Here is a 24,624-nt window from a genome sequence, read left to right as displayed (position 1 = left end):
TTTATGGCACATTTTATTTAATTTGCACATTTTTAAAAATTATAGCACTTATTGCACTTTTAAGTAGTCACTTGTAAATGACTATGTGTGTGGTGTGTTTGTATTGATCAATTAATTTATTGTTATTTATTTTATTATGTTTAATTTAATGCGGGGGTGCGGTGGTGCGGCCAGCTTGGTCAGGTCCTGCTCTCTGGCGGGTCTGGGGTTCAAGTCCCGCTTGGGGTGCCTTTCCATGGACTGGCATCCCGTCCTGGGTGTGTCTCCTCCCCCTCCAGCTCACCGCAACTCTCCTTGGGACAAGTGGCTTCAGCAAATGTGTGTGTGTTTAGTGTAGTGTAGATCAGTTCGTTGTGTGGGTGCATGTTGTGTTCTAATTCTGTATATGTATTTTATCATTCACCTATTCCACTAAAACATTAAGGGAGACCTGTTGTGAAGAGGGAATCACCCAAAAACGGTAGGTAAGGTGTACGGTAACACCCTGGGAACAGGCCAGGGGACCGCCCCTCTTGAGCTGTGAATTATGTTACCGGGTAAGTTTTCCTTTTAATTATTTATTATGTATAGTTTTAAGCCTTGGGTCACTTATGTTTTTAGTGTTTTAAAGGTTCTGCCATGCAGTCATTATTAGTCGGTCTTATTGATTTTTATTGTTTTTTTTCATTGTTTTATTTTATTATTGGCATGGCAGTTTTTAGGATTCATTTATTTATTGAATAAAGATTTGAATCATCGAAAATAATGAATGGAGAAATTTTGAGCTGTCCAGTTGGACAGTGTATGGAACCAGACACCCTGACAGCCTGGGTGATCCATTCTGATCCGTGGGATAAAAAAAGAAAAAAATAAATTGAGGAAAAGGGGTCCTTGGACCGAGAGCATTTTCCTGTGCCGGTGTTCAAATAAAACGTTCTTTATGGATGTTGTCTGTGCATCCTTCTTCGCCCCATCCAAACCCAGAGCGCCGCACGCCACAGTATTTATTTATTCCGTGAAATTAATGAATAACCGCATTTGTTACAACATGCCATGTTGTAGATATACAACCCTTGGCATTCCTCTTCCGAAAAACGGAAACTCCGAGGAAGTACCGTAGTACTGAGAAATCGAAACTTAGAGGACTCGTTTTGCATCGTGGAAAGTACATTTGCACAAGTAAATGGAAGTACAAAGGAAAAGTGTTTCCACTCTCACTTGTTTAAAACCCACACTGCAGACTGTTTTGTCTATACAAATATGTAACGTTCAAAACCAAATGCACAAAGGTTCTGGTTCCAGTGGTGGAATGACCTCCCTCTGTCACTCAGAGCTGCTGAATCCCTCTCTACATTTAAGAAGGGTCTCAGAACTCCTTCAGAATCACTTCTTCCCGGTCGCTTAAGTGCGTGATGAACGTGTAAATGTTTGTCTATTAATTTTGCGATTACAAACAGTCGAATAACGGAAAACCCTTCATACAGCTACTCGTGTGATGTATACCGGTTCATATGGTGGAATGTGATAAATCTGGTCTGTACTCCGGAGTCACGTTTCTGCGTTCGGATCTCTCCAAGTTCTAATGAACTCTGTGTATTGTTCTCTGAGATGTGTGTTGCTTTGCAGAAAAGCCTTGGAGAAAGTCATCTGCTGACCAAGAGTCGTCTTCACTGAACTCTTACTGTCTTTCAGTGAGAAATGACAAAATGACCGTGTCATGGACTGTAAGAGACGAGGCAGGAGACAGGAGATGCAGTAGCCCGTTGCTGTGGGCTTTGATTTGCCCTTAGACAGGGGAGAAGGAAGGGGACGGGAAAGGGGGACCAGGGAACAGGTAGGGAGAGGTTTCGTGCTGGTCACGGGGGCTGGGAGAGTCGTCTCAGGAATCGGGATCGGGATCGGGATCGGGATCGGGATCGGGATCGGGATCTTCTCGTTCTCCTCCTCGTTCTCCTCCTCGGTCTCTTCTTCCTACTGCTGGGCACCGGGGAAAAAATAGGGAGGGAAATCAGCCTCAGCTGTGGCTGCTTCGCCCCCGTCTCCGCCCCCTCCCCCGGGCGGCCTCGGCATGAAGCTTTTCCAGTGAAATCACTTACAAATCTCAATACAGTGACCCTGAAACAGGGCTCGAGCACCGGAAGTTTTTACTTTTTGTAAACTTCGAACTGCATCAAAATTCAAGATTTGTTAGTGCTGCATTTGTGCTCCGCCGTCCACTCTTGTGTCACTCGATGTTACAGTCCACTCAATCATGTGTGTATTTCGTTACGGCTGCGTTTCGTCTTCATTCAGTACACTTCATACTAGGGTTTGTCGGAGGTGAGGTGCTACCGTGCTTAACAGTTTCCACATGTTCTCGAGGGCAGCATTACATAAAATGGCGCCCTATGCATCGAATCACTAAAAGAATTACTATTTGACTTGTTCACATGAGTTGTTTCCATAAAGAAAAAGGAAAAAAGTCATTTCGTACAATCCTGTGTGGTGCTGAGGCGCTGGGTTTAGCACATGATTATAAGCCTTAGCCATAGTCCGGGACAGGTTGGGTCCTGAGAGTTTGCTTTTCTTACGGCGCCGAAGACAGAAATTAATTTGTCTTTCAGAAATCTATGGGTGCACTTTGATAGTTGGACACTTGCCACATCATCATGGATGTTTGCTGACCGTTGCACTGCCAACCGCTGTTCTTCATGACTTAACTTCTTTTATAACATGGACAGATTTTAAATCTAAATAGTAAATGGTTACTCTCTCTTTTGCGTGAGGTTCCCGATGCCATATTAGCAAGTTTGGGTTTCGTATACCTGATAATAATCTAATATAATTATTAGAGCTGTAGCTTTGCTGCCCAGGCGTGGTGCTTTTAAAAAGTTTTATGTGATTATGGTCGAGGAGCAGACTAGTCGAGGCTCTTTCTCCCTCTCGCGCTCTTCAGCGAGTTCGACCAATCGCTCGAAGGAGCTGGCCGGGTGGCCTCGCGCACGTTTTTATGAGCGGATCACGAGCGTGTTGTATAAATGCACTATTAGCCTGCATGAATGAAGGGTGAAGGTGCATGTACAGCACGTGCGTGGACTAGTCTTCACTCTTTTAGTAGTCTCACTAGTGTGGTGATGGAACAGGGGGCTTGAGTTTCTCTAACCAAGCAAGCGGGGGCTTAAGTTATTTCATCTAAGTTCTGTTTTAACTTAAGAAAGTTTCTACTTGTCCTTGTACTCCCTGCTGGGTTTTTAACTCGTTTATTCCCAGAACTCGCCTCAGATACTAGTCAGAGCTGTGTTGCTGTCACATTCACACTGTGCTCCCTAGCAACACAAACTGCTTACCTCAACCACTGGAACATAGACTGAGAAAGGTGCTTTTTGGAGGGTATGAATCATACTAAATGCCGGTGGAGGAATGCATGTAAAACATTAGGATAAAACTGTAACTAAACAGCTGAACCAAGGTAAACTTTTGATTGATGTGATGAAGAAAACGTTCAGCTACTGGGGACACTTCGCTTGTGGGGAAAATGATTGATGGGGTGACCGTGTTTGCCAGTTGGAAGAAAAAAAAAAAAAAAAAGGCTGGGGACGCTAAGCAGACTGGGATGGCTGTGTTGAGGCACAGCTCCTTGAAGAAATGGGGTCCTCGGACCGAGAGCAATATTTGAAATGTGTGCCCGTGTCCTGCTAATAAAATGTTTATTATCAACGCTGTCTCTCTGTGTGTGTGTGTGTGTGTGTCGTTCTTCGCCCCATCCAAAGTACCCAGTGTGCCGCGTGCCACAATTTCTCAATAACAAGAACGGCAAAAAGTTAATGTTCACACACAAAAGTAGCACTAACGAATCATGTTTTTTTCTTTTTCTTTTGTGCGGTTTGTAGGTGCGGCGACTTCACTTTCGTTTCGCAAGAAGTGCGCAATTTCGACAGAGTCACGTGTCCAGTGTAGGGAGTGGCGTCGCGTGGTCAAAAGGTGGCGCGCGCGTCTCCTCGGGAGAACCTTTCAGTGTCCGTCGGTGCTGCTGCTGCGAGAGAGAGAGCGGGACCCTCAGGCGGGAAGGTAGGACTGTTTATCATGAGCTCTTTCCTCTCGGGCGGATTACATCTGTGCTCATTATTCACTTTCTCCCGAACTTGAGTCACGTGTCTCTTTTTCCGCGAGTACAGCTTGCGTTTACGTTTATTCATGATTTAGATGCTTTTTTTCCTTCTCTAAGGCGACTTAAGCGGGATGGAGGGTTGTATTTGTATTATCAGCTCACACACCTTATTCACCGCGGTGACTTAGACTGCTAGATACACTACTTACACTGGCTCATTCATCCATACATCAGACTCAGTAACACACACACACACTCTTTTTGTGTCACTCACGCTATGGGCGAACCTGAACAGCATGACATGTCTTTGGACTGTGGGAGGAAACCAGAGCACCTGGAGGAGAAAATGCAAACTCCACACAGACTGACTGGGCATCCTCTCACACCACCCAACTACTGTGAGACCGCAGCGCTACTTGCTGTGCCACCATGCTGCCCATGTGTTCAGAGTTTCCCTGTGGCCATGTTGTTGACATTGTGATCCTGATTGTTGTTGTGGCAGTGCACGGAGGTGACTGTCACTCGTTGTGAGTGTTGTGTCCATCGGCTGTTGTTTGTGTTTTATTTTCCTAGTGAAGCTGGTCAAAGTTTTGCCGCAAACCTAATCGGTGAGCTGAAGTGTAGTGTTACTGAATGAAGGTATATGTATCTATTTATTATTTATTCATTCATTTATTTTTTCTCTGAAATTAATGAATAACTGCATTTGTTACAACATGCCATGTCGTGGATATACAACCCTTGGCATTCCTCTTCCAAAAAACGGAAACTCTGAGGAAGTACCGTAGTACAGTCAGGAAACCGACACAGAAAAACAGACATGTGTCAGCAGAGCAGCGTTTCGCTGCGCAAATACACTGTAATGTGGCCATCAGCGCCCTCCGATCTTCCGCATTCCAACGGTGGGATTGCAGCCCGGGAGGTTCTCGCCTGAGAAATCGAAACTTAGAGGACTCGTTTTGCATCGTGGAAAGTACATTTGCACAAGTAAATGGAAGTACAAAGGAAAAGTGTTTCCACTCTCACTTGTTTAAAACCCATACTGCAGACTGTTTTTTGTCTATACAAATATGTAATGTTCAAAACCAAATGCACAAAGGTTCTGGTTCCAGTGGTGGAATGACCTCCCTCTGTCACTCAGAGCTGCTGAATCCCTCTCTACATTTAAGAAGGGTCTCAGAACTCCTTCAGAATCACTTCTTCCCGGTCGCTTAAGTGCGTGATGAACGTGTAAATGTTTGTCTATTAATTTTGTGATTACAAACAGTCGAATAACGGAAAACCCTTCATACAGCTACTCGTGTGATGTATACCGGTTCGTATGGTGGAATGTGACAAATCTGGTCTGTACTCCGGAGTCACGTTTCTGCATTCGGATCTCTCCAAGTTCTAATGAACTCTGTGTATTGTTCTCTGAGATGTGTGTTGCTTTGCAGAAAAGCCTTGGAGAAAGTCATCTGCTGACCAAGAGTCGTCTTCACTGAACTCTTACTGTCTTTCAGTGAGAAATGACAAAATGACCGTGTCATGGACTGTAAGAGACGAGGCAGGAGACAGGAGATGCAGTAGCCCGTTGCTGTGGGCTTTGATTTGCCCTTAGGCAGGGGAGAAGGAAGGGGACGGGAAAGGGGGACCAGGGAACAGGTAGGGAGAGGATTCGTGCTGGTCAGGGGGGCTGGGAGAGTCGGGTCGGTCGGGACGCGAGCGTCATCTCACGGATCGGGATCGGGATCGGGATCTCCTCGTTCTCCTCCTCGGTCTCTTCTTCCTACTGCTGGGCACCAGGGAAGAAATAAGGAGGGAAATCAGCCCCAGCTGTGGCTGCTTCGCCCCCGTCTCCGCCCCCTCCCCCGGGCGGCCTCGGCATGCTACGTGGACCTTTTCCAATGAAATCGCTTGCAAATCTCAATACAGTGTGACCCTGAAACAGGGCTCAAGCACTGGAAGTCTCTTCACAGTTGCATTTGTTTGTGTCTTGTATCTTTGGCCTGATGCTTTAGTTTTATTACTTTTTGTAAACTTCGAACTGTATCAAAATTCAAGATTTGTTAGTGCTGCATTTGTGCTCTTTCAAAAAACACATTTTTAGTACTTTTCACTAAATTTCTGCCTTTTTTTATCCCAGCTGTGGCACACCTTGCCCTGTTTGTGCTGTTCAAACCACAGTTGTGTTTTCTTGATGGCAGCTGTTGTGGTGTCGAATTCATTTTTGCTCCATGTAGCACGCCAAGGCTGCCCGGGGAGGAGGAGGCACCGGGGAAGAAATCGGGGATGAAATTAACCCCAGCTGTGGCTGCTTTAATCCCGTCTCCGCCCCCTCCCCGGCCAGCCTTGGCGTGCTACACTCCATTACTGCCTTTCTTTCACATTAAGGGTTCTCTGTGTTTTATATGTGTAATAATTAACTGCATTAGAGAAAAACTAATGGATTGAATCCTATAACTGCATGTAAACATATAACAGTACAACTGTACTGTGATGTGTAAATATGACAGTGAGCACACGTGTCACTTAGCCGACTCTAGTATCTTTGTGTTTGTGATGCCGTATCAACGACAACTGTGTTAGTGTTCTCCTCCCGGTAGATATTTTGAGTAGTTTTTAATACCATACATATAATAACCAGTACATTATTACCCAGTTTATGCAACTCTCTGAATATAACAAAGAGGAATTGTTCTGTTTGACATTAGGTGCAGGCTGCCTAACAAAGTTTTGAATGTGAACTAGGAGAATTTATAGAGTCCATTTAAAGGAGAAAATTCCTCGTAGTATTTTTTTCATGCACCACTGAAGTGCTGAAAAATGAATAGATTTGCAGTTTTGCATTTTGTCCTTGATGGAACAGAGATGGGGGGTTCAGAACTGCACACATCACATGTCATTTTCTTTTCTCAACATACAGCTGCAATACATCACTGCCAGCAGTGGCCCAGCACAGCATCGCTCTGCCCGGCACAGCTTGGTCCAGCCTAACCCTTTGCGCAAGGTAAATAACTACTTAGTCCAGATGAATTATAATTAACTCATATTTAACTGTCACCCTTGTCCAAGGAAACACAATATGCTAGGTATACGCCAGTAAATAAAAGGCATCCTTCCATTTATGGAATTAATCCATTCTGGAAAATGATGTGGATATGGAAATTTTGGATACTGAAAACCTGTTTGCCATTATTTTATACGGGGGAAAATAATAATGTTCGCCCAGCCCCACCAAAAACACCAAACAAAATTATCTATATACCACTAGAACATTTTAAAATGCTTCTCTAGCTATGAAATCATGATTTCAGTAACATAAAAAAACACTTTTATAGCTTTACTGCTCAAGGGCAATTCTCACTATTCTTTTTAATTGATATGTTCCCAACAGGATGAGCTGTCAGTCAAGGAGGGATCCAGTGAGTACTTTCTGTATATTGTGAACAACTTTCTAAAACTGCGCAGTGCTGCTGAAATGTGCATATATACTTGAAAAACCATGTGCTAAAGTTTTACTGCCATTTGCTCTGCTGTCTCTAAAAATCTATTAATGAAAAAACACACAAAGTATGCCCGACAGACACGCCTATAGAATTTCATGGACTTTGTGTAATGGCCCATTCTCTTAAAGTTACTCTCACGTTCCTAATACACCAAGAGACGGAGAGATGCGGATGCAAACGTACCCACTACAGTACATTACTGCACTTCTTCACTCGTGAGACATTCAGCTTTCATGTTTTTTAGACACACTTTGGATAAATTTCATTATTTTGATTGTTTGTTGGGGGGTGCGGTGGCGCAGTGGGTTGGACCGCAGTCCTGCTCTTCGGTGGGTCTGGGGTTCGAGTCCCGCTTGGGGTGCCTTGCGACGGACCGTCGTCCCGTCCTGGGTGTGTCCCCTCCCCCTCCAGCCTTGCGTCCTGAGTTACCGGGTTGGGCTCCGGTTCCCCGTGACCCCGTATGGGACAAGCGGTTCTGAAAATGTGTGTGTGTGTGTGTGATTGTTTGTTTTTTTAATCTGAAAATTGTGTATCAAGAGCTGTAATATCAAAATTTTTGGCTGAGTTCGTAAAGCAAGGGATGCTTGTACTTAGAATTGACAGCCCATCAAAATAACAGATCACACTGAGTCACGCTTCTCTTTGGACTGTGGGAGGAAGTCTGAGCACCCTGAGGAAACCCATATAAACATGAGGAGAACATTCAAACTTTACACAAAGTGAGTCGGATTTAATCCAACATCTGAACCCACAGCACAGGAGAGTTGAGGCACCAGTTCTACTTGCTGTGCGACTGTGAATGTCCTGCAGCCTTGACTGGAGTGTTCCAGCTTGAGAAGAATGCCAGAATTAGTAGTTACTGTACATCGAAGTTTACCAGAGTATACTCTTCTAATACTAACTGGCCCCATGGTTTCAGTTAGAAAGTAGTGCACGTTTCCTACTGCATAGCCCAGATTTTCACAGTCATTATCAGGCATTTGATGTTAACTCATCATATATGCGTTCAAAGGATGACATGGGAAGTGCTAACAATGATCTGTTCTTCCACAGATGGATGTACAAATATCCGTTCACATTGGTGGAAGTAACGTGAGGCACAGTGAGGAACAAGGCAATGCAGGTACTGTAAATTCATGTGCAACATTAATATCTGAAATCAGCAACTGGATACCTGCTGTTTGTCGCTAGTTAGCAGGCTAGCTATGAAAAGCAGTTAATTAAATGAGTGACAACACTTTATCTTCCAACAATAACACTGAAAATCTGACATTTCAAAGGTTTGTAAATATATCATGTACAGGAAAATGTAGCTATTTTAAATTTGAACCACAGTAACCATCCAGAGCACCATTATGTAAACATGACAGTTCTAAACATTGGACATGTATTCGTTAGACTTGTTGGTTTAGTGTTTTCATACAGCTTTCAAAGAACAAACTGCTCACAACAAGAAGAGAGTGGTAACGCAGAAGACAGCAACTGCGAGACTGGATCCACAAATTCATACAACCGAGAGATGCTGTTAGAACTTGATCCGTCCCGCCAGAATACAAAGAACTCGGCGACATCCTCGGCGACTGTGGATCTGAGAAGGAGGACGAAATGGGGGCGAACGTGTGGACACCTGCCGTTAAGCGTCAACGGATCTCCGCTTCCGTTTGTGATTCTAACCAACTTGCGTTCGATTAAGAATAAGATGGTCAAGGTCCGAGAGTACGCGAGGTTTTGTTTCAAGTTTCACAAAGCGTCACTGCTGTGTTTTACCGAAAGCTGGCTCCTCCCGTCAACGTCGGACTCCCGTTACAAAATCGAGGGATTTACGCTGGTGCGAGCAGACAGATGCATCGAGTCGGGCAAAAGGAAAGGAGGAGGAATTTGTGTGTACATTAACGATGTATGGTGCCAACGGCACGAGGTAAACGACAGGATTTGCGATGGAAATGTTGAGATTCTCAGTATGACTTTGACGCCGCAAGAATTTGGCTGCATTCTGCTGTTTGTTGTCTATGTCCCACCCAGCAGAAAGGCGTCGGAAGCGGCCGCCACCATCGCAGACTGCGTGCGCAAAGCACAGCAAACGTACCCGGATGTCCCAGCCATAGTGCTGGGAGACTTAAATCAGTGCAAGCTGGAGACAGAAATGCCTGGGTTCCAGCAGTATGTAAGAAATGGGACAAGGAAAGGGAGGATTTTGGATAAGTGTTTTGTTAATGTTAAAAGGGCCTATGAATCCAGAATCAGACCACCCCTTGCAAAATCTGATCACAATGTTGTACATTTAATCCCAACATATAGGTCAAAACTAAAAGGCGGGAAACGAGAGGCGAAAGAGCTCAGGGTGTGGACTCCAGAAAGGAAGGAGGAGCTTGAGGCTTGTTTTCAGTGTACAGACCAGGGTATATTTCAGCAGAGCAAGTTGGAAGAAAGCACAGTCATCACAACAAGTGACAACATGAATTTGTGTGCGCACTCCATCATTTCCACAAAAAAGATTAAGGTGTATCCAAAGAAAAAGACACGCACTACCAAGGGCATCAATCATGCCGTGGACCGGAGGAGGCAGGCTTTTAACAGTAAGGACTGGGATGCTGTCAAACTGGCCGGAAAAGACCTAAGAGAGAAGCTGAAGGAGGCAAAACATGAACGCAGAAAACAGTTGGGACAAAAGGATGCTTTTGAGACGAACAACCCTGGAACATTCAGGGACATTACGGAGAACATGGCAGGAACGTCTTCATCCAGGAAGCCAAGCTCATCAGAAGATGGTGTTGAATTTTCAGATTCACTGAACAGATATTTCACTGGGTTTGAGCTTCAGTGTAACAGTGAAAAATGTAATGATATCCTTAAAGGTATTGTACTGTGTAGCTCAAATAGAATTATTATTATTAATCTTTATCATCTGATGAGAACACCTGAACTCATTAATGCTAGGAAAGCTACTGGTGCATGTAACTTTGTTTTAAAAAGTTGTGCAAGGGAAGTGGCCCCGACTCGGCAAACAGTGTTCCAGCTCTCCATAGATACACACACCGTTCCAGTAACGTGGAAGATTTCCCTGGTCGCAGCACGTCCTAAGGAAACATGCCCCAAAGATACAATGACTTTTGTCTGGTGGTGCAAGCATCAGTGGTGATGAAGTTTCTAGAGCAGATTCTAGTTAAGGACGTCACCAGTGCATAGTCGTGACGCCGCAGTAGTTACACATCTGGTTTGAAAACCTCTGCACAAACCTCACACACGCACAAGAGCAATTTTTCTGGACTTTTCATCAGCATTCAGCACTATTCAACCCAATATTCTGATGGTAAAAATGTGTCCGTTACACATCAGTCTCCATCTTATCTAGTGGTTCCTCACTAATAGATGCCAACTAGTGAAGGTGAACATGGCGCTCTCCTCCCCCATCATCACTAGTGCTGGAGCTACCATTGTGCATTATTTATTTATTCCTCTACTTTATTCTTTCTTCTTTTCTCTGTCTTCTTTGTGTGTTGCCCTGTTCTCTAATATGTCATTGTCCTGAAGGATGGAGCCGCTACGATGCAAATCAAATTTTAAGGAAACCTGACAATGAAGTTGAGTCGTATCGTATTGTATTTTATGTCATAGGGACTGTACTGTACTGTAAGTTAAATGTTAAACTGGTGGTGTTCAGAAGATTACTTGGACTTCTGGTTGTTCACTTGGGCTCTTTTGTTCCTTCACTTTTGTATCTATTCCCATATAAATCAGATCCTTGGCTTTGAAAATATTTAGTTTCCGGAAATGTCTGAGAACAAAACGATTGACTTTGCTACGTGTGTAAATATGGAACCAAAAGACAATTTTGAAGGATGTAGGAATGTGACCTTTTTCACAATACAGTAGGACCCCCCTTTTCGCAGGGGATAGGTTCCAAGCCCACCAGCAGATGCCTGAAACCACGGATGGTAACGAACACTATATACTGTACATACCTATGATAAAGTTTAACTTATAAATTAGACACAATAAGACATTATCATGAGCAAAATAAGGGTTACTTGAACAGAAACACTGCGATACCGTGAGGGTTGATTTGATAACTGAGACTGTACTAAGTGACGAACAGGTGGGTAGTGTATACAGCGTAGATACGTTGGACAAAGGGATGATTGATGTCCTGGGCGGAATCGCACAGCATTTCATCACATTACTCAGAATGGTGCGCAATTTTAATTATGAACGTTTATTGTATTTCTGGAATTTTCTATTAAATTTTATTGGATCACAGTTAACAGTGGTTAAGTGAATCCGCGGTAACTGAAACAATAGATACGGGGGTCCTACTGTACTGTAAATCCCCTGAAGTGGTGGCTGGACAAGACAAAGGTGGTGTTTAGTGCTGCTCATGTTTAGCAGCAATGACTAACTAAAATATACAGTGTGTGTGTGTGTGTGTGTGTGTGTGTGTGTGTGTGTGTGTGTGTGTGTGTGCCTGTATGATGAACACAAGCTTGAGTGGCTCTGCTGATCTGTATGTTTTTTTTTTTTTTTTTTTTCTGTTACAACAGGGGCAAACAGACCTGATCCAGGTGTCTACAACTGTTCCTCCAGGAGATGTGACTGCTGTCGTTACATGAAAGCAAACATCAAACAATTTGAAAGCACAGGAACGAAGAAGTCTTACAGCATCAGAGAAGTTCTGAGCTGTGATACAAAGAGTGTCATATACGTGATTGAGTGCCAGAAATGCAGAGAGCAGTTTGTGGAGAAAACTGTAGGTCCCCTGAAGAAAAGGTTCAGTACTGTAAAAAACTCAGTCTTGAAGAAACAGTATCGTCCTGTTTCCAGACACTTCAACAGCGACGGTCACTCTTTGGATGACCTGAGAATATTTCCAATCGAGCAGGTCAGTGATATTGAAAAACTAAAAGAGAGAGCAGAGTACTGGCATGAAGAACTTGTACTGCTGGATGTTGAAGTAGATGAGCTGCAGTATGAATGCGGTAAGACACCTTTTTCCAGAGCGACTTCCAATGAGCACTATGTAGTGTTATGAGCCCACACCTTATTCACCAGGGTACTTTACACTGATAAAGTCAAGTGACTTTATTGTCATTTGAACCATAGACAGTAGATTAAGCAAGGATCAAACCACTGTCCTCTTGCACCCCCAGATGTTGTGAGACAGCAACGCTACTTGTTGTGCCACCATGTCGCCCATGTGAAATGTTGTCGTCGTTAAGTAAAATGATTTTGTACATGTATGAAATTGGTAATGTTCTAATCGAAGTCTGTCAGTCAGAATGATGCTTCCGGATCGTTTCAGTCAGAATTAACATGAGAAATGTGTTCACTGTACCAATGTGTAACAATAATTCAGTGTAAAACATCTCCGAAAACACAGAAGCGATGGAGGAGCAGGGTCGTGTCCCAGGTGAACCGGTGCAGCCAAGCAGGGCATCAGCGGGAGACTCGTCCACCAGCGGTGAGTCTCGCTGTGCTTCTGGCTGCATGTTTGTGTTTCACTGCCTTCATACCGCAGGGTTTGTCTTCAGTAGCCTCTTTGTGCACTCCTCATAGCTTTCCTCACTCAAATCCTCTTCCTCATCTTCTGTCTCCCTCAAAATCTAGTGGCACCTAAAAGGAGGAATGAGGAGGAAGGTGGTGTGAGCCCAGCAAAGAAGAGGAGAAAGAAGAAAAAAAGAATTTTGTTCTCAAGAGAGATAGAACAACTTCTGAGTACATGTAGGTAGCCGTCATAAAGTGTCACAGGATATTAGTGGGACATTAACATAACCCACATTCAGTCAGTTGTGTTACAATATGATACGATTGAACTTAATTGTCAGATTTTTTTGACATTTGCTTTGCATCGTAGTGGCTCTATCCTCAGGACAATGACGTATTACAGAGCACACAAGGATGTGAGAGAAAAAAAAAGAATAAATAAAAGTAGGAAGTGAGAAAATAATGAGAATAATAAGTAAAAAAAATAATTATATGAATCACGAGATAAGTAAATTATTCAGTTATTTTCCAGATGACACATGCTTCGAACACAAGACATCAAGACAACACACAACGTACACTACGATGTTCAGTATGTGGCACACCCAGATTTCCCATGAAGAATATTGCACAACTATCGCACTTTTTGTTCTGACCTGCACTCCCGGTACTGTGGACTAGACTGCACTTGCCTGTCTACTTCTGTCTCGTGGAGAATCTGTTGAATTCAGTAATGAAAGGATTCATAAACCTGTTGAGTTTATTGAACCTCAGGACTCTCCACCGTCTGTTTGAGGGCATGTTCATCATGTGTAGCACAGTTAAGAGGAAGGTTCTGGACTTGCTCCATGCTAATGTTGCTGAGTTGCTGATGTGTAGGATGCCACAGCACTCGCCCAACTGGCCAGATCAGACCATAACCTGGTCTACCTGAGACCCATGTACAGGCCCATTGTACACTGACAAGTGGTGAGGACCACAGCAGGTGGGAGATGGTCACCAAAGACTGATGGGGACTACTTTTAGACCACTGACTATGCTACTCTGTGACCCACAAGGGGAGGACACTGATGGACTCACTGGTGAACGATGTGGCAGCACACATCAAGTTCTGTGTGGACACCACTGCTCCCAGCAGAACAGTTCGCTGCTTCCTTGGTTACACACCCTGGGTCACATGTGGCCTGAAGGTCCTCATTAATGAGAAAAAGAGAGCATTTAGGGCAGGTGGCAGGCATGAGGTTAATCAGGTGCAGAGCGAACAGAGGATGAGGGTCCAGGAGGCAAAGGACACCTACAGGAAGCAAGTGGAGCAGGAACTGGGAAAGAACGGTGAACGAGAGGTGTGGAAGGGCCTCAAGTCCATCGCTGGCTGCCAGCAATCTAGTAGAGGCCCTGTGGAAGGTGACCATGAAAGGACCAATGAGTTAAAGTAGTTCTTTAAGAGGTTTGACTGAGGACTCTCAGTTCTGCACCTTTGTAGTCCACCTGACAGTGACGTCCCAGTGACATTGTCCCATTACACCTAATGCCACCTTCACCCAGCACACATTTACATATAAACACACTTGTCTACTTATTTGCCTCTTTATTCATTTACTCAGCAAGTCACTTACTTACCTACTTATTTATCCCTGTTTTCCTCACTATGTGTATGTAGGTGTATGTATTGTGTGTATATATGGTGTATATTGTATAGTCTTCACCCAAGTGGATTTCCCTCTGGGATTGATAGCATTTATTTATTTGATTGATTGATTGATTGATTGATTGATTGATTACTATTCTCAAAAGATATAACACTGCAATATTTATCAAAACACGTCGGCTTCCGTGGCTGGTGTCAACTGACTGGGGTTTTAAGCCTTCTGGATAAGACCGCGTTGTGTAGGAAACTGTTGCGACGTTTCGCTTGCCCTGTTGGAAGCATCTTCAGGGAGCTTCCACATCTTGCGAAGGCTGGATGTGAACTGGAGTGTTTGACCAGGGTAGGCGTATTTACGGGCCGGGTCGTGGTCGGAGGGCGTAGCGGGCGGTCCCGTTGGATGGTGTCCCTGCTGTGTTTTCCACCTGCACTGCATCTTTCGAGTTCCTGGTCGGCTCGTTGATCTGAACTTCCGTCTGAGGCGGTCGGGTCGTCGTGGGTCTGGAATGAAGATTGGAAATGAGGGGTGTCCAGGTCCTCGATAGTTTGAAACCCTCTTCTCGATTGAAGTTACCGGGGTGCTTCTCTGTCTCAGTCGCTTCTCTTACTACGCGGCTCTTGTATCCCGGAACAGGTGCAAGAACTCTTGTCTCTTCGAAGTCGATCACATGACCGGCCTGCAGTGAGTGTTCAGCCACTGCCGAGTTGATGTTATTGTTTTTCGTCGCTCTTATGTGTTCCTGGAGCCGGGTTGAGATCGGCCATCCTGTCTGCGTTACGTAGGTTTTGCCTCAGCTGCAGGGTATTTCGTAGACTCCGCTGGTCTTCAGCGGCAGGCTGCTATCTTTCATTGTACCGATAAGGCTTTTTGTTGTGGACCTGGCGGTGAAAATGGTCTTAATGTCATGCTTTTTGAGTAATCTACTTATCTTGTTGGTGGTATCTTTGACGTAGGGGAGGTAGGCTATTCTAGCTGGTTTGGTCGTTGTATGCAATATTTCATATCGTGGAAGCACAGTAGGGGGTGCGGTGGCGCAGTGGGTTGGACCACAGTCCTGCTGTCCGGTGGGTCTGGGGTTCGAGTTCTGCTTGGGGTCCCTTGCGACGGACTGGCGTCCCGTCCCGGGTGTGTCCCCTCCCCCTCTGGCCTTACGCCCTGTATTGCCGGGTAGGCTCCGGTTCCCCCATGACCCCGTATGGGACAAGCGGTTCTGACAGTGTGTGTGTGTGTGTGTGTGTGTGTGTGTGTGTGTGTGTGTGTGTGTGTGTGTGTGGAAGCGCAGTATTTTTACTTAGTCACTTGTCACACTAAAGCTATTCTTGGAATGAAAGTACAACCCTGTTTGAACTAATATTTGTCTAATAAATTGTATATTTCATATTAACAGGTGAGGATGCCATGAAAAACTGCAGAGAGACTATAGCAGACATTTCCATGAAACTTCAAAACGTTTCCTGCACAGAAAGCATGGGATTTTTGGAAACCTTTCAGTAAAACTTTATTTCTTTTTACACTGTTAAAATATTTATGATAGACAAGTACAGTATATTTTTGTATACAAGTGTTTTCATAGAAGTGCTGTAAATTGTTTCATAGCAGCTGCTCTTTGTTTTGCAGCAAGAACATCACGTCATTAACAGAGCGCAAACCAATTGATAAAATTTACATTGGTGTGTTTGGGAGGACAGGAGCTGGAAAGAGCTCCTTGATCAATGCGATTGTGAATGAAAAACATCTTCTACCATCTGGGGGGTTTCAAGCCTGCACTTCCGTCATCGTGTACGTAGAGGCCAACACTAAGTCTGACAAATACAGAGCAGACATTGATTTAATGAGCAAACAGGTGAGCTACACTCTCTAATAATGAGTCCCTCATCCTGAATAGAGTGTACTGTCGCACTGGTGTTTGCATGTATAAAGTGACAAAATGGATAAATTAAAACATTTTCACAGTGATGTGGTTTCTAGTAGAGCAGTAAACTGTGCAGTGGTTGAGGATGCCATGGAATTGGGTTTGAACGGACACACAGTCTAAGGGAGGGGACAGGAGTATTCATGAGTGGAAAAGTACCATCAGACAGCGTTAGTGACAGGTGAACATCTCGGTGAGGACAAGGGGCGAGTGCCTTCACAGCTTGTAGGAAATATGAAGAACAGAGAGGTCTCAGGAACAGCACCCATAGCTAGATAACGGCAGTCCAATGTCAAATGCAACATTATTCCAGAAGACACAACATCTGCTTCATCATTAATTTTCTCTCCCAAGGACACGGGAACACAGACTTGTAGCCTGAATGTTGTCAGTTCACATCCCTGTACTGTATTACTGCACTGTATTCCTTCTAAGTAGCAGTAGTACTGAACATAAAATGCTTTGGATGTGTGTTTGCCTAACAACTAATTCATAAGAGATGTTAATATTTACCATTATTTGTATTTAAAACACATAATGAGAAATGTGAGGTGTGGAAGTCAAATACCATTAAGAACATACAGTAAATGTTTTGCTAGGAGTGGGATGCGGAGCTGCGCTTCCTGCTGGAAACACTCTCTAATGATCAGGAGGACAGGACTGATGCTGACACTGAGTACGATGATGATGCTGATGAGATGCGAGACATGGCTAAAGAAAAAATCAAGTCACTTTACGGAGAGGATGGACTTGAAAAAGGTTATGATGAATTGGTGGGAAACAAGAAAGTCTCAGATATTCTGAAAAACTGCAGCATTTCTTTGACTTACGACACAGTAAGTACAACGATTAGAGGTTATGCTGAGCTACTGGTATAAAAAGGAGTTCCAGGTCAGTGTTAATACACTTTAGTTTGGGAAGCTGCACATTAACACACTGTCCACACAGGCTGAAGAGCTGTCGAACGAAATTGGCCGCTACATTCGTAGTGACAGTGACGGAGACCCCCAATACTGGCCTCTGGTGAAGCGTGTGACCATCTCCCTTCCTCGCTCTCCTACTCTCCTGGACACAATTGTGCTGGTGGACCTTCCTGGGGCTGGAGACGCCAACAAACAGAGAGATGAGATGTGGAAGGAGGTAATGAACTCTGATAATACTACATCGTACAGTGCGCTTTGTGGGCCTTGGGCTGTGCACAGAAACAGTGGGGTTCATAAATGAGCTGCATTTATGAATGAATCAACATCCAAAGCCACTGCTCGAAAAGCTAAAAACATTCTAAATCCATCATGAAATATTTTAATCTCATTAAATAACATTACAGTAACAAATACACATATTATTACACATAATGATTGCTGTAAAATTATACAACCATATCTAAGTATAACTGGTGTTTGAGGGGCTACAAACACTGCATAGTTTCCACACCATGCAATGAGCCACTATCCTGAAAAGGGAGTCCAGTGGTTACTTGGTTATAATAAAGCTTATACTTTCTTTGGAAGGTGTCCAAGTTACTCTGTGTATGGTAGGGTAGCATGGTGGTGCCTCACACTGTCTGGATGGTGTGATAGGACATGGGCTCAGACCCTGCTGCGTCTGCGTTTATTCAGTCTGTTCTCCCCATGTTTGTGTGGGTTTCCTCCAGGGACTCTGGTTTCCTCCCACAGTCCAAGGATATGTGTTTCAGGTAGACTGGTGACTTTAAATTGTCAGTTTGTGTGTGTGTGTGTGTGTGTGTGTGTGTGTGTGTGTGTGTGTGTGTGTATTACATGGCTTTGCTGTATAAATGCGTTAGTGACTATAGGCAGTTTATTGAAGTATATCTATCACTTTAAGTGAATTTGGACAAAGGTGTCAGAGAAACAGGTTAATCACTGCACGTCACTATGGTGAGTACTGTCTGTTTTGTAAAATATTAGATTGTCATTATTATTACTATTTAAAACATAAAGGCTCTCTTGCTTAGATGAGTAATTGCTGGAAAAAGCCCACAGACTGAGAGAAAACATGAGAAACCTCAGCTAAGAGAACACATTGTTTGTGTGCACAGTGCCTGAGCCGCTGCGCCTCCATCTGGATCGTCAATGACATCAACAGAGCTCTGTCTGACAAAGAGGCGCAGAAAATCTTTCAGGAAAGTTTGAGGAGCATCGCTGGAGGAGGAGAGTGTCACAACATCACTTTCATCTGCACCAAGACAGACAACATCAATCCAAAAGAGTTAAAAAAGTAAGTATTTCACTAGTTAGATCTCATTTAGCCAGTGATTGTGAGTTTGGGTGAACACTGCATGTCCTTTGCCTTTCAGCCCTGAGCTGACGGGAGGCTCAGGTGTTGTTGAGCTCCTTGGAGTGACATGCTGGGGCAGAAGGTGGAGGTGGGAACGTGGAGGGCAGCAGCAGTTTATACTTCCACTTGTTGTTTAACAGGGCCTCATCCAACAGGAACCCAGTGGCTTATGGAAGTATATATGTCCTGTTTTCATACAGCAGGCTTTTTTTCAGTACAGCGATATTTGTGCCTGCTGTGCAGTCATTTTATTTTCACAGTAGGTGTTTTATTCTGTACAACGGCTTATGTCAGAAACTTGTAGTGACATTTTGGGACAGAGAGACACTTGGTGTCTCACACCCAAAGTGTTGGTACCTCAGTGGAGTCAGTCAGACCCATTCTGGCAAAATGTACTGTACTATCCTCTATATTACCCAATGAGCACTAGCATAAATAAAGCCTTAAAACTGTAAATGATTGACAAACAGCGCCTGTAACACCATGGGACCTGCTTGCGTCAGTGAAAAACACAGGCAGTAATCATAGGAGCTTTAAATCTTTACATCATTACATTTACATTTATTCATTTATTTACATTTACATTTATTTCTAACATTAATGTAATAAATGTTAATTTAAATGTATGTTAATTTATTACATTTTTTATATTACATCAAACTCATCCATGAGCCCAGAGGTCTACATATCTCCAGTAAAAGTTGAAAAGAAAGTACAGAAGGCCCTGGGGAAAGCTGAAAAGGCAGATCAAGGCACATTGAGAAGATTAAATACAACATGATGCACTGCAATATGTTGGTGTCCAGTCCAGGGTGAACCCTGCCTTGTGCCTTATGCTTCCTGGGATAGGCTCTGGACCTCGACAACCCAGCATTAGCAAAATTGGTTATTCATACTGAGATATGAACACTTCTTATCAAAAGATAACAATAATACTTTCTGTTACAAATATTACAGTGTTGGTGGTGTCATTGTCTTGCATAAAATACCTTTTGTTTTGGCATTTCAATGAATTCTCTGTTATAAATTTCTCATCTCAGAACAGTTTTTTTAAACAGCAAATATTGGTAATTTAGTTCCTTCATAACAGGAATTTTCCTAAAATGGGAACAAATTATATTTATTTATTCAGCTGATGTTTTTCCCCAAAGTGACTCACAATGTTAGGGTTGCAATTATTACAGTTGCAAGCATACAATTATTTACCCATTTATACAGCTGGGTAATTTTATTGGAGCAATTCAGGGTAAGTACTTTACTCAAAGGTACTACAGCTGGAGTTGGGATTCAAACCTGGAACCTTTGGATCCAAAGGCAGTAACTGTAACCGCTACAGTACCAGCTGTGAATTAAAACTGTGATGTAATGGGTGTATACTGTACATGTGATGGACAGACAGGAGGTGGCCGAGTAGAGAAATTCCTTTTTCCAACAATGCACTAGTAGAATAAACAGAAGCGTCACACCTGAAAACTGAGTTAGTCCATTTAATTGATCTAAGAATTATGTCTTGTAGTAGGTTTTATTAGAACTGCAATAACCTTTTCTGTAATTTTTTTTCAGGAATGACAAAATCACTGATGAGAAACTTCAAATCAGTGAATTCAAGGTATAATATTAAGCTTTTGTCTATTAAATACAGGCACTGCTTTTAAAGCACAACACTGTGTTTGAATGTATATTGAAATGTTTTTTTTTTTTCTGTTTTTTGTTAGGACTCTCCAGATTTTAAAAAAAGGGAGAAACAGGCATGTATTCGGTACCGTAATGAGAAGACTAAAGAAAAGTTCGGAAAAAATCACAAAGCAAAGATCAAGGTAAGTTTTTCACAGTTCTACCAGTCGAATTACATTTAACACACACACACACACACACACAGGCTGGGCCTTCCTGGATCGGGGCCTTGGCGTGGCGGAAGGGCTTGCGTGATCTAGGGATCTCCAGAGCTATGTCATCGGGAGCATTATGCTCCTGGTAGGGTCTCCCAAGGCGAACAGGCCTGGAGTGAAGATCCAGACTAAGACGATCCAAAAACCTCCATGAAAAAAGTAAACAAGAGAACGTTTGCCCTGCCCGGAATAGGGTCACCGGGGCCTACCCCTGGAGCCAGGCCTGGGGGTAGTGTTCTTAGGCAAGCGCCTGTTGGCCGGGCAGCCCACGTAGCCTGGCCGGGCTCAGCCCGAAAAGGCATCCTGGGGGGGGGGGCATGTGGGCCCACCACCTGCAAGGTCCAGCGTGGGGGTCGGGTGCTATGTATACCTGGCGGCGGGAGGGGGTGGGGTGGCGCATGGCATCACCGCCCCTCGCAACGAAAACTGGTTCTTGGTACGTGGAATGTCACCTCACTTAGGGGGAAGGAGCCGGAACTGGTGGGGGAAGTTGAGAAATACCAACTAGATATAGTTGGGCTCACCTCCACTCACAGTGTTGGCTCTGGAACCAAACTCCTTGTTAGGGGGTGGTCCCTCTCCTACTCAGGAGTTGCACGAGGTGAGAGGCGCTGGGCGGGTGTGGGGATACCCACAATCCCCCGGCTGGCTGCCATACAGTTGGAGTTTGCCCTGGTGGACGAGAGGGTCGCCTCAATGCGACTTAGGCTTGCAGAGAGGAAAACTTTGACTGTTGTGTATGCTTATGCACCAAACAGCAGTTCAGAGTATTCGGCCTTCTTGGAGAAGGTGGGTGGGGTTCTGGACAGGGCCCTACCTACAGACTCCATAGTCCTGCTGGGGGACTTCAGTGCTCACGTTGACAATGACTGGGAAATCTGGCAGGGGGTGATTGGGAAGAACGGCCTGCCCGATCTGAACCCGAATGGTGAAATGTTATTGGACTTCTGTGCTAGTCATGATTTGTCCATAACAAACACCATGTTCGAACACAAGGATGCTCATAAGTGTACCTGGTACCAGAGCTCCTTGAGCCAAAGGTCAATGATCGACTTTGTAGTTGTTTCTTCTGACTTGAGGCCACATGTTCTGGACACTCGGGTGAAGAGAGATGCTGAGCTGTCGACTGATCACCATCTGGTGGTGAGTTGGATCAGATGGTGGGGAAAACTGATGGGCAGACCCAGTAGGTCCAGATGTTTAATGAGGGTGTGCTGGGATGACTGTCGGAGGACCTTGTCTGGAATGATTTTAACTCGCAGTTCTGGGAGAGCTTCTCCCATGTGCCGGAGGAGGTAGGGGACATGGAGTCTGAATGGACCCTGTTCAAAACCTCCATTGTGGAAGCAGCCAGACACAGCTGTGGGTAAAAGCTTGTTGGTGCCAGCCAGGGCAGCAACCCGAGAACCTGCTGGTGGACACCAGTTGTGAGGGAAGCCGTCAAGCTGAAGAAGGAGGCCTTTAGGGCCTGGTTGACTCTGGGGACTCCTGACTCAGCAGACAGGTACCGGCAGGCGAAAAGGCAGAAGCGGCTGTGGTTGCAAAAGCAAAATCCCGGGCATGGGAGGAGTTTGGAGAGGCCATGGAAAATGATGGTAAGCTTCAAAGAGGTTCTGGAGAACCATCCGGCAGCTCAGGAGGGGTTGGAGGAGCTTTGCTCAAGCTGTGCTCACCAAAGGTGGAGAAACTCTGACCTCAAATGAGGACATTGTCGGGAGGTGGAAGGAGCACTTTGAAGAACTCTTAAACCCGAGTGATATGCCTCCCTTACAGGAGTCAGGGCCAGAGGATTCCGGGGTATCAGAGTCCATTTCCCTGGTGGAAGTCAGTGAGGTAGTTGGTAAGCTCCACAGTGGCAAAGCACCGGGGGTGAGATCCGCCCGGAAATGCTTAAGGCCCTGGATGTTGCAGGGCTGTCTTGGTTGACATGCCTCTGCAATGTTGCATGGACCTCGGGGACAGCGCTCTTGGATTGGCAAACTGGGGTGGTGGTCCTTATCTTTAAGAAAGGGGACCGGAGCGTGTGTGCTAACTATCGGGGCATCACACTTCTCAGCCTCCCTGGGAAAGTCTATGCCGGGGTGCTGGAGAGGAGGCTCCGGCCGATAGTTGAACCTCAGATCGAAGAGGAACAATGCGGATTCCGCCCTGGCCGTGGAACAGTGGACCAGCTTTTTACCCTCTCGCAGATCATTGAAGGAGCATGGGAATTTGCCAATCCGGTCTACACGTCTTTTTGTGGACTTGGAGAAGGCCTATGACTGTGTTCCCAGGAAATTCTGTGGGAGGTGCTTTGGGAGCTGTGGGCCACTACTGCGGGCCATTCGGTCCTTGTACATACGGAGCGAAAGCTGTGTCCGCAAACTCGGCATTAAGTCAGGCCTGTTCAGTGTGGGTGTTGGACTCCGCCAAGGTTGTGCTTTGTCTCCACTCCTGTTTGTGGCTTTCATGGACAGGATATCAAGGTGCAGTCGAGGTCAGGAGGGCATTCTGTGTGGGAGTCGGAAGGTGGCGTCTCTGCTTTTTGCAGATGATGTTGTCCTTTTGGCACCGTCACAGGGTGCCTCCAGCAGGCACTGGAACGGTTTGCGGCCGAGTGTGAAGCGGTGGGGATGAGGATCAGCACCTCAAAGTCCGAGTTGATGGTTCTCTCATGGAAAAGGATGGTATGCCCCCTCCAGGTAAGAGGAGAGAATTTGCCCCAGGTGGAGGAGTTCAAGTATCTTGGAGTCTTGTTCACGAGTGAGGGGAGAAGGGAGCGTGAGATCGGCCGCAGACTGGAAGCAGCGGCAGCAGTAATGTGGTCGCTGTACCGGACTGTAGTGGTGAAGGGGGAGCTGAACCATAAGGCGAAGCTCTCCATTTACTGGTCAATCTACGTCCCTACCCTCACCTATGGTCATGAACTCTGGGTAATGACCGAAAGAATAAGATCGCGGATACAAGCAGCCGAAATGAGTTTTCTCCGCAGGGTGTTGGGACTCACTCTCCGTGACAGGGTGAGGAGTTCGAACATCCGGGAGGAGCTCAGAGTAGAGCCGCTAATCCTTCACATTGAGAGGAGCCAGTTGAGGTGGTTCGGGCATCTGATGTCCCCTGGACGCCTCCCTTTGGAGGTATACCGGGCACGGCCAACTGGGACGAGGCCCCGAGGTCGACCCAGGACCCGCTGGAGGGATTATATCTCACAGTTGGCCTGGGAACGGCTGGGGATCCCCTAGGTTGAGCTGGAGGAAGTTGCGGGGGACAGGGGTGGCTGGGCTTCTCTGCTCTCCCTGCTGCAACTGCAACCCTTTTAGGACAAGCGGGACAGAAGATGGATGGACACAGGCTGGAACCGCTTGTCCCGATGGCAAACCAGAGCCTAACCCGGCAACACAGGGTGCAAGGCTGGAGGGGGAGGGGACACACCCAGGACAGGATGCCAGTCCATTGCAAGGCACCCCAAGAGGGACTCGAACCCCAGACCCACCAGAGAGCAGGACCCGGTCAAACGCACTGTGCCACTTTTTTTCATTTACCTGTGGAATTAATTCTTAAATTAAAAGTATCCGTGGCACAGAAAGGGTTGACAACCTGTGTTTTAAAGATTCTTGTTTAAAATCCATTTTCATCATTTCAGAATTTTCTGCTTGGTGAAAATGTGGACTCAGACAAGTATTTTGATGTGTTCACTGTGAGCTCTCAAGAATACAGTGCGATTGAAGAGGGGGAGGACACAACTCTTGATTGTCATGAAACAGGTGAGAGACAATTTGTGACACGTTTCCTTAGAGCTTTTCTGGCTAGCTGCTCTATACGTGGATTTTTATCTCTATTAATTAAGGGCTTGATTGAATCAAATGTC

The 24,624-nt window shown here is 45.1% G+C and overlaps 2 protein-coding genes across 2 annotated transcripts; both read left to right on the top strand.

Annotated features, from left to right (window-relative positions):
- The first annotated feature begins 4,654 nt into the window (after positions 1-4,654).
- Positions 4,655-16,315, top strand: LOC114909075 (uncharacterized). The gene is made up of 8 exons (XM_029258464.1): positions 4,655-4,674; positions 6,972-7,055; positions 7,443-7,470; positions 8,608-8,677; positions 12,093-12,527; positions 12,929-13,009; positions 13,156-13,269; positions 16,066-16,315. The coding sequence occupies exons 3-8, from the start codon at positions 7,444-7,446 to the stop codon at positions 16,170-16,172; spliced, it is 834 nt and encodes a 277-aa protein (XP_029114297.1). The 5' UTR covers positions 4,655-4,674; positions 6,972-7,055; position 7,443; the 3' UTR covers positions 16,173-16,315.
- On the top strand, positions 16,316-24,614 carry LOC114912307 (nuclear GTPase SLIP-GC-like). Its single transcript, XM_029258570.1, has 8 exons — positions 16,316-16,521; positions 17,190-17,426; positions 17,539-17,730; positions 18,650-18,828; positions 20,452-20,497; positions 20,604-20,705; positions 24,400-24,520; positions 24,604-24,614. Exons 1-8 carry the CDS (start codon positions 16,510-16,512, stop codon positions 24,612-24,614), a joined length of 900 nt encoding a protein of 299 aa, XP_029114403.1. The 5' UTR covers positions 16,316-16,509.
- The last annotated feature ends 10 nt before the right edge of the window (positions 24,615-24,624 follow it).

This window comes from Scleropages formosus, chromosome 15, assembly GCF_900964775.1.
Source record: "Scleropages formosus chromosome 15, fSclFor1.1, whole genome shotgun sequence".
Taxonomy (NCBI): Eukaryota; Metazoa; Chordata; class Actinopteri; order Osteoglossiformes; family Osteoglossidae; genus Scleropages; species Scleropages formosus.
Note: the sequence above shows the minus strand (reverse complement) of the source record. Positions and strands in the feature narration are given on the sequence as shown.

What these genes read in the sequence shown, in the direction of transcription:
- LOC114909075 (XM_029258464.1), top strand. Translation starts at nt 7,444, where the DNA reads ATGAGCTGTCAGTCAAGGAGGGATCCA. An exon ending in GTCAGTCAAGGAGGGATCCA is followed by an intron (nt 7,471 to 8,607) that starts GTGAGTACTTTC and finishes GTTCTTCCACAG; the next exon opens with ATGGATGTACAAATATCCGT. An exon ending in TGAGGAACAAGGCAATGCAG is followed by an intron (nt 8,678 to 12,092) that starts GTACTGTAAATT and finishes CTGTTACAACAG; the next exon opens with GGGCAAACAGACCTGATCCA.
- LOC114912307 (XM_029258570.1), top strand. An exon ending in TTTCTTTGACTTACGACACA is followed by an intron (nt 17,427 to 17,538) that starts GTAAGTACAACG and finishes CTGTCCACACAG; the next exon opens with GCTGAAGAGCTGTCGAACGA. An exon ending in ATCACAAAGCAAAGATCAAG is followed by an intron (nt 20,706 to 24,399) that starts GTAAGTTTTTCA and finishes TCATCATTTCAG; the next exon opens with AATTTTCTGCTTGGTGAAAA.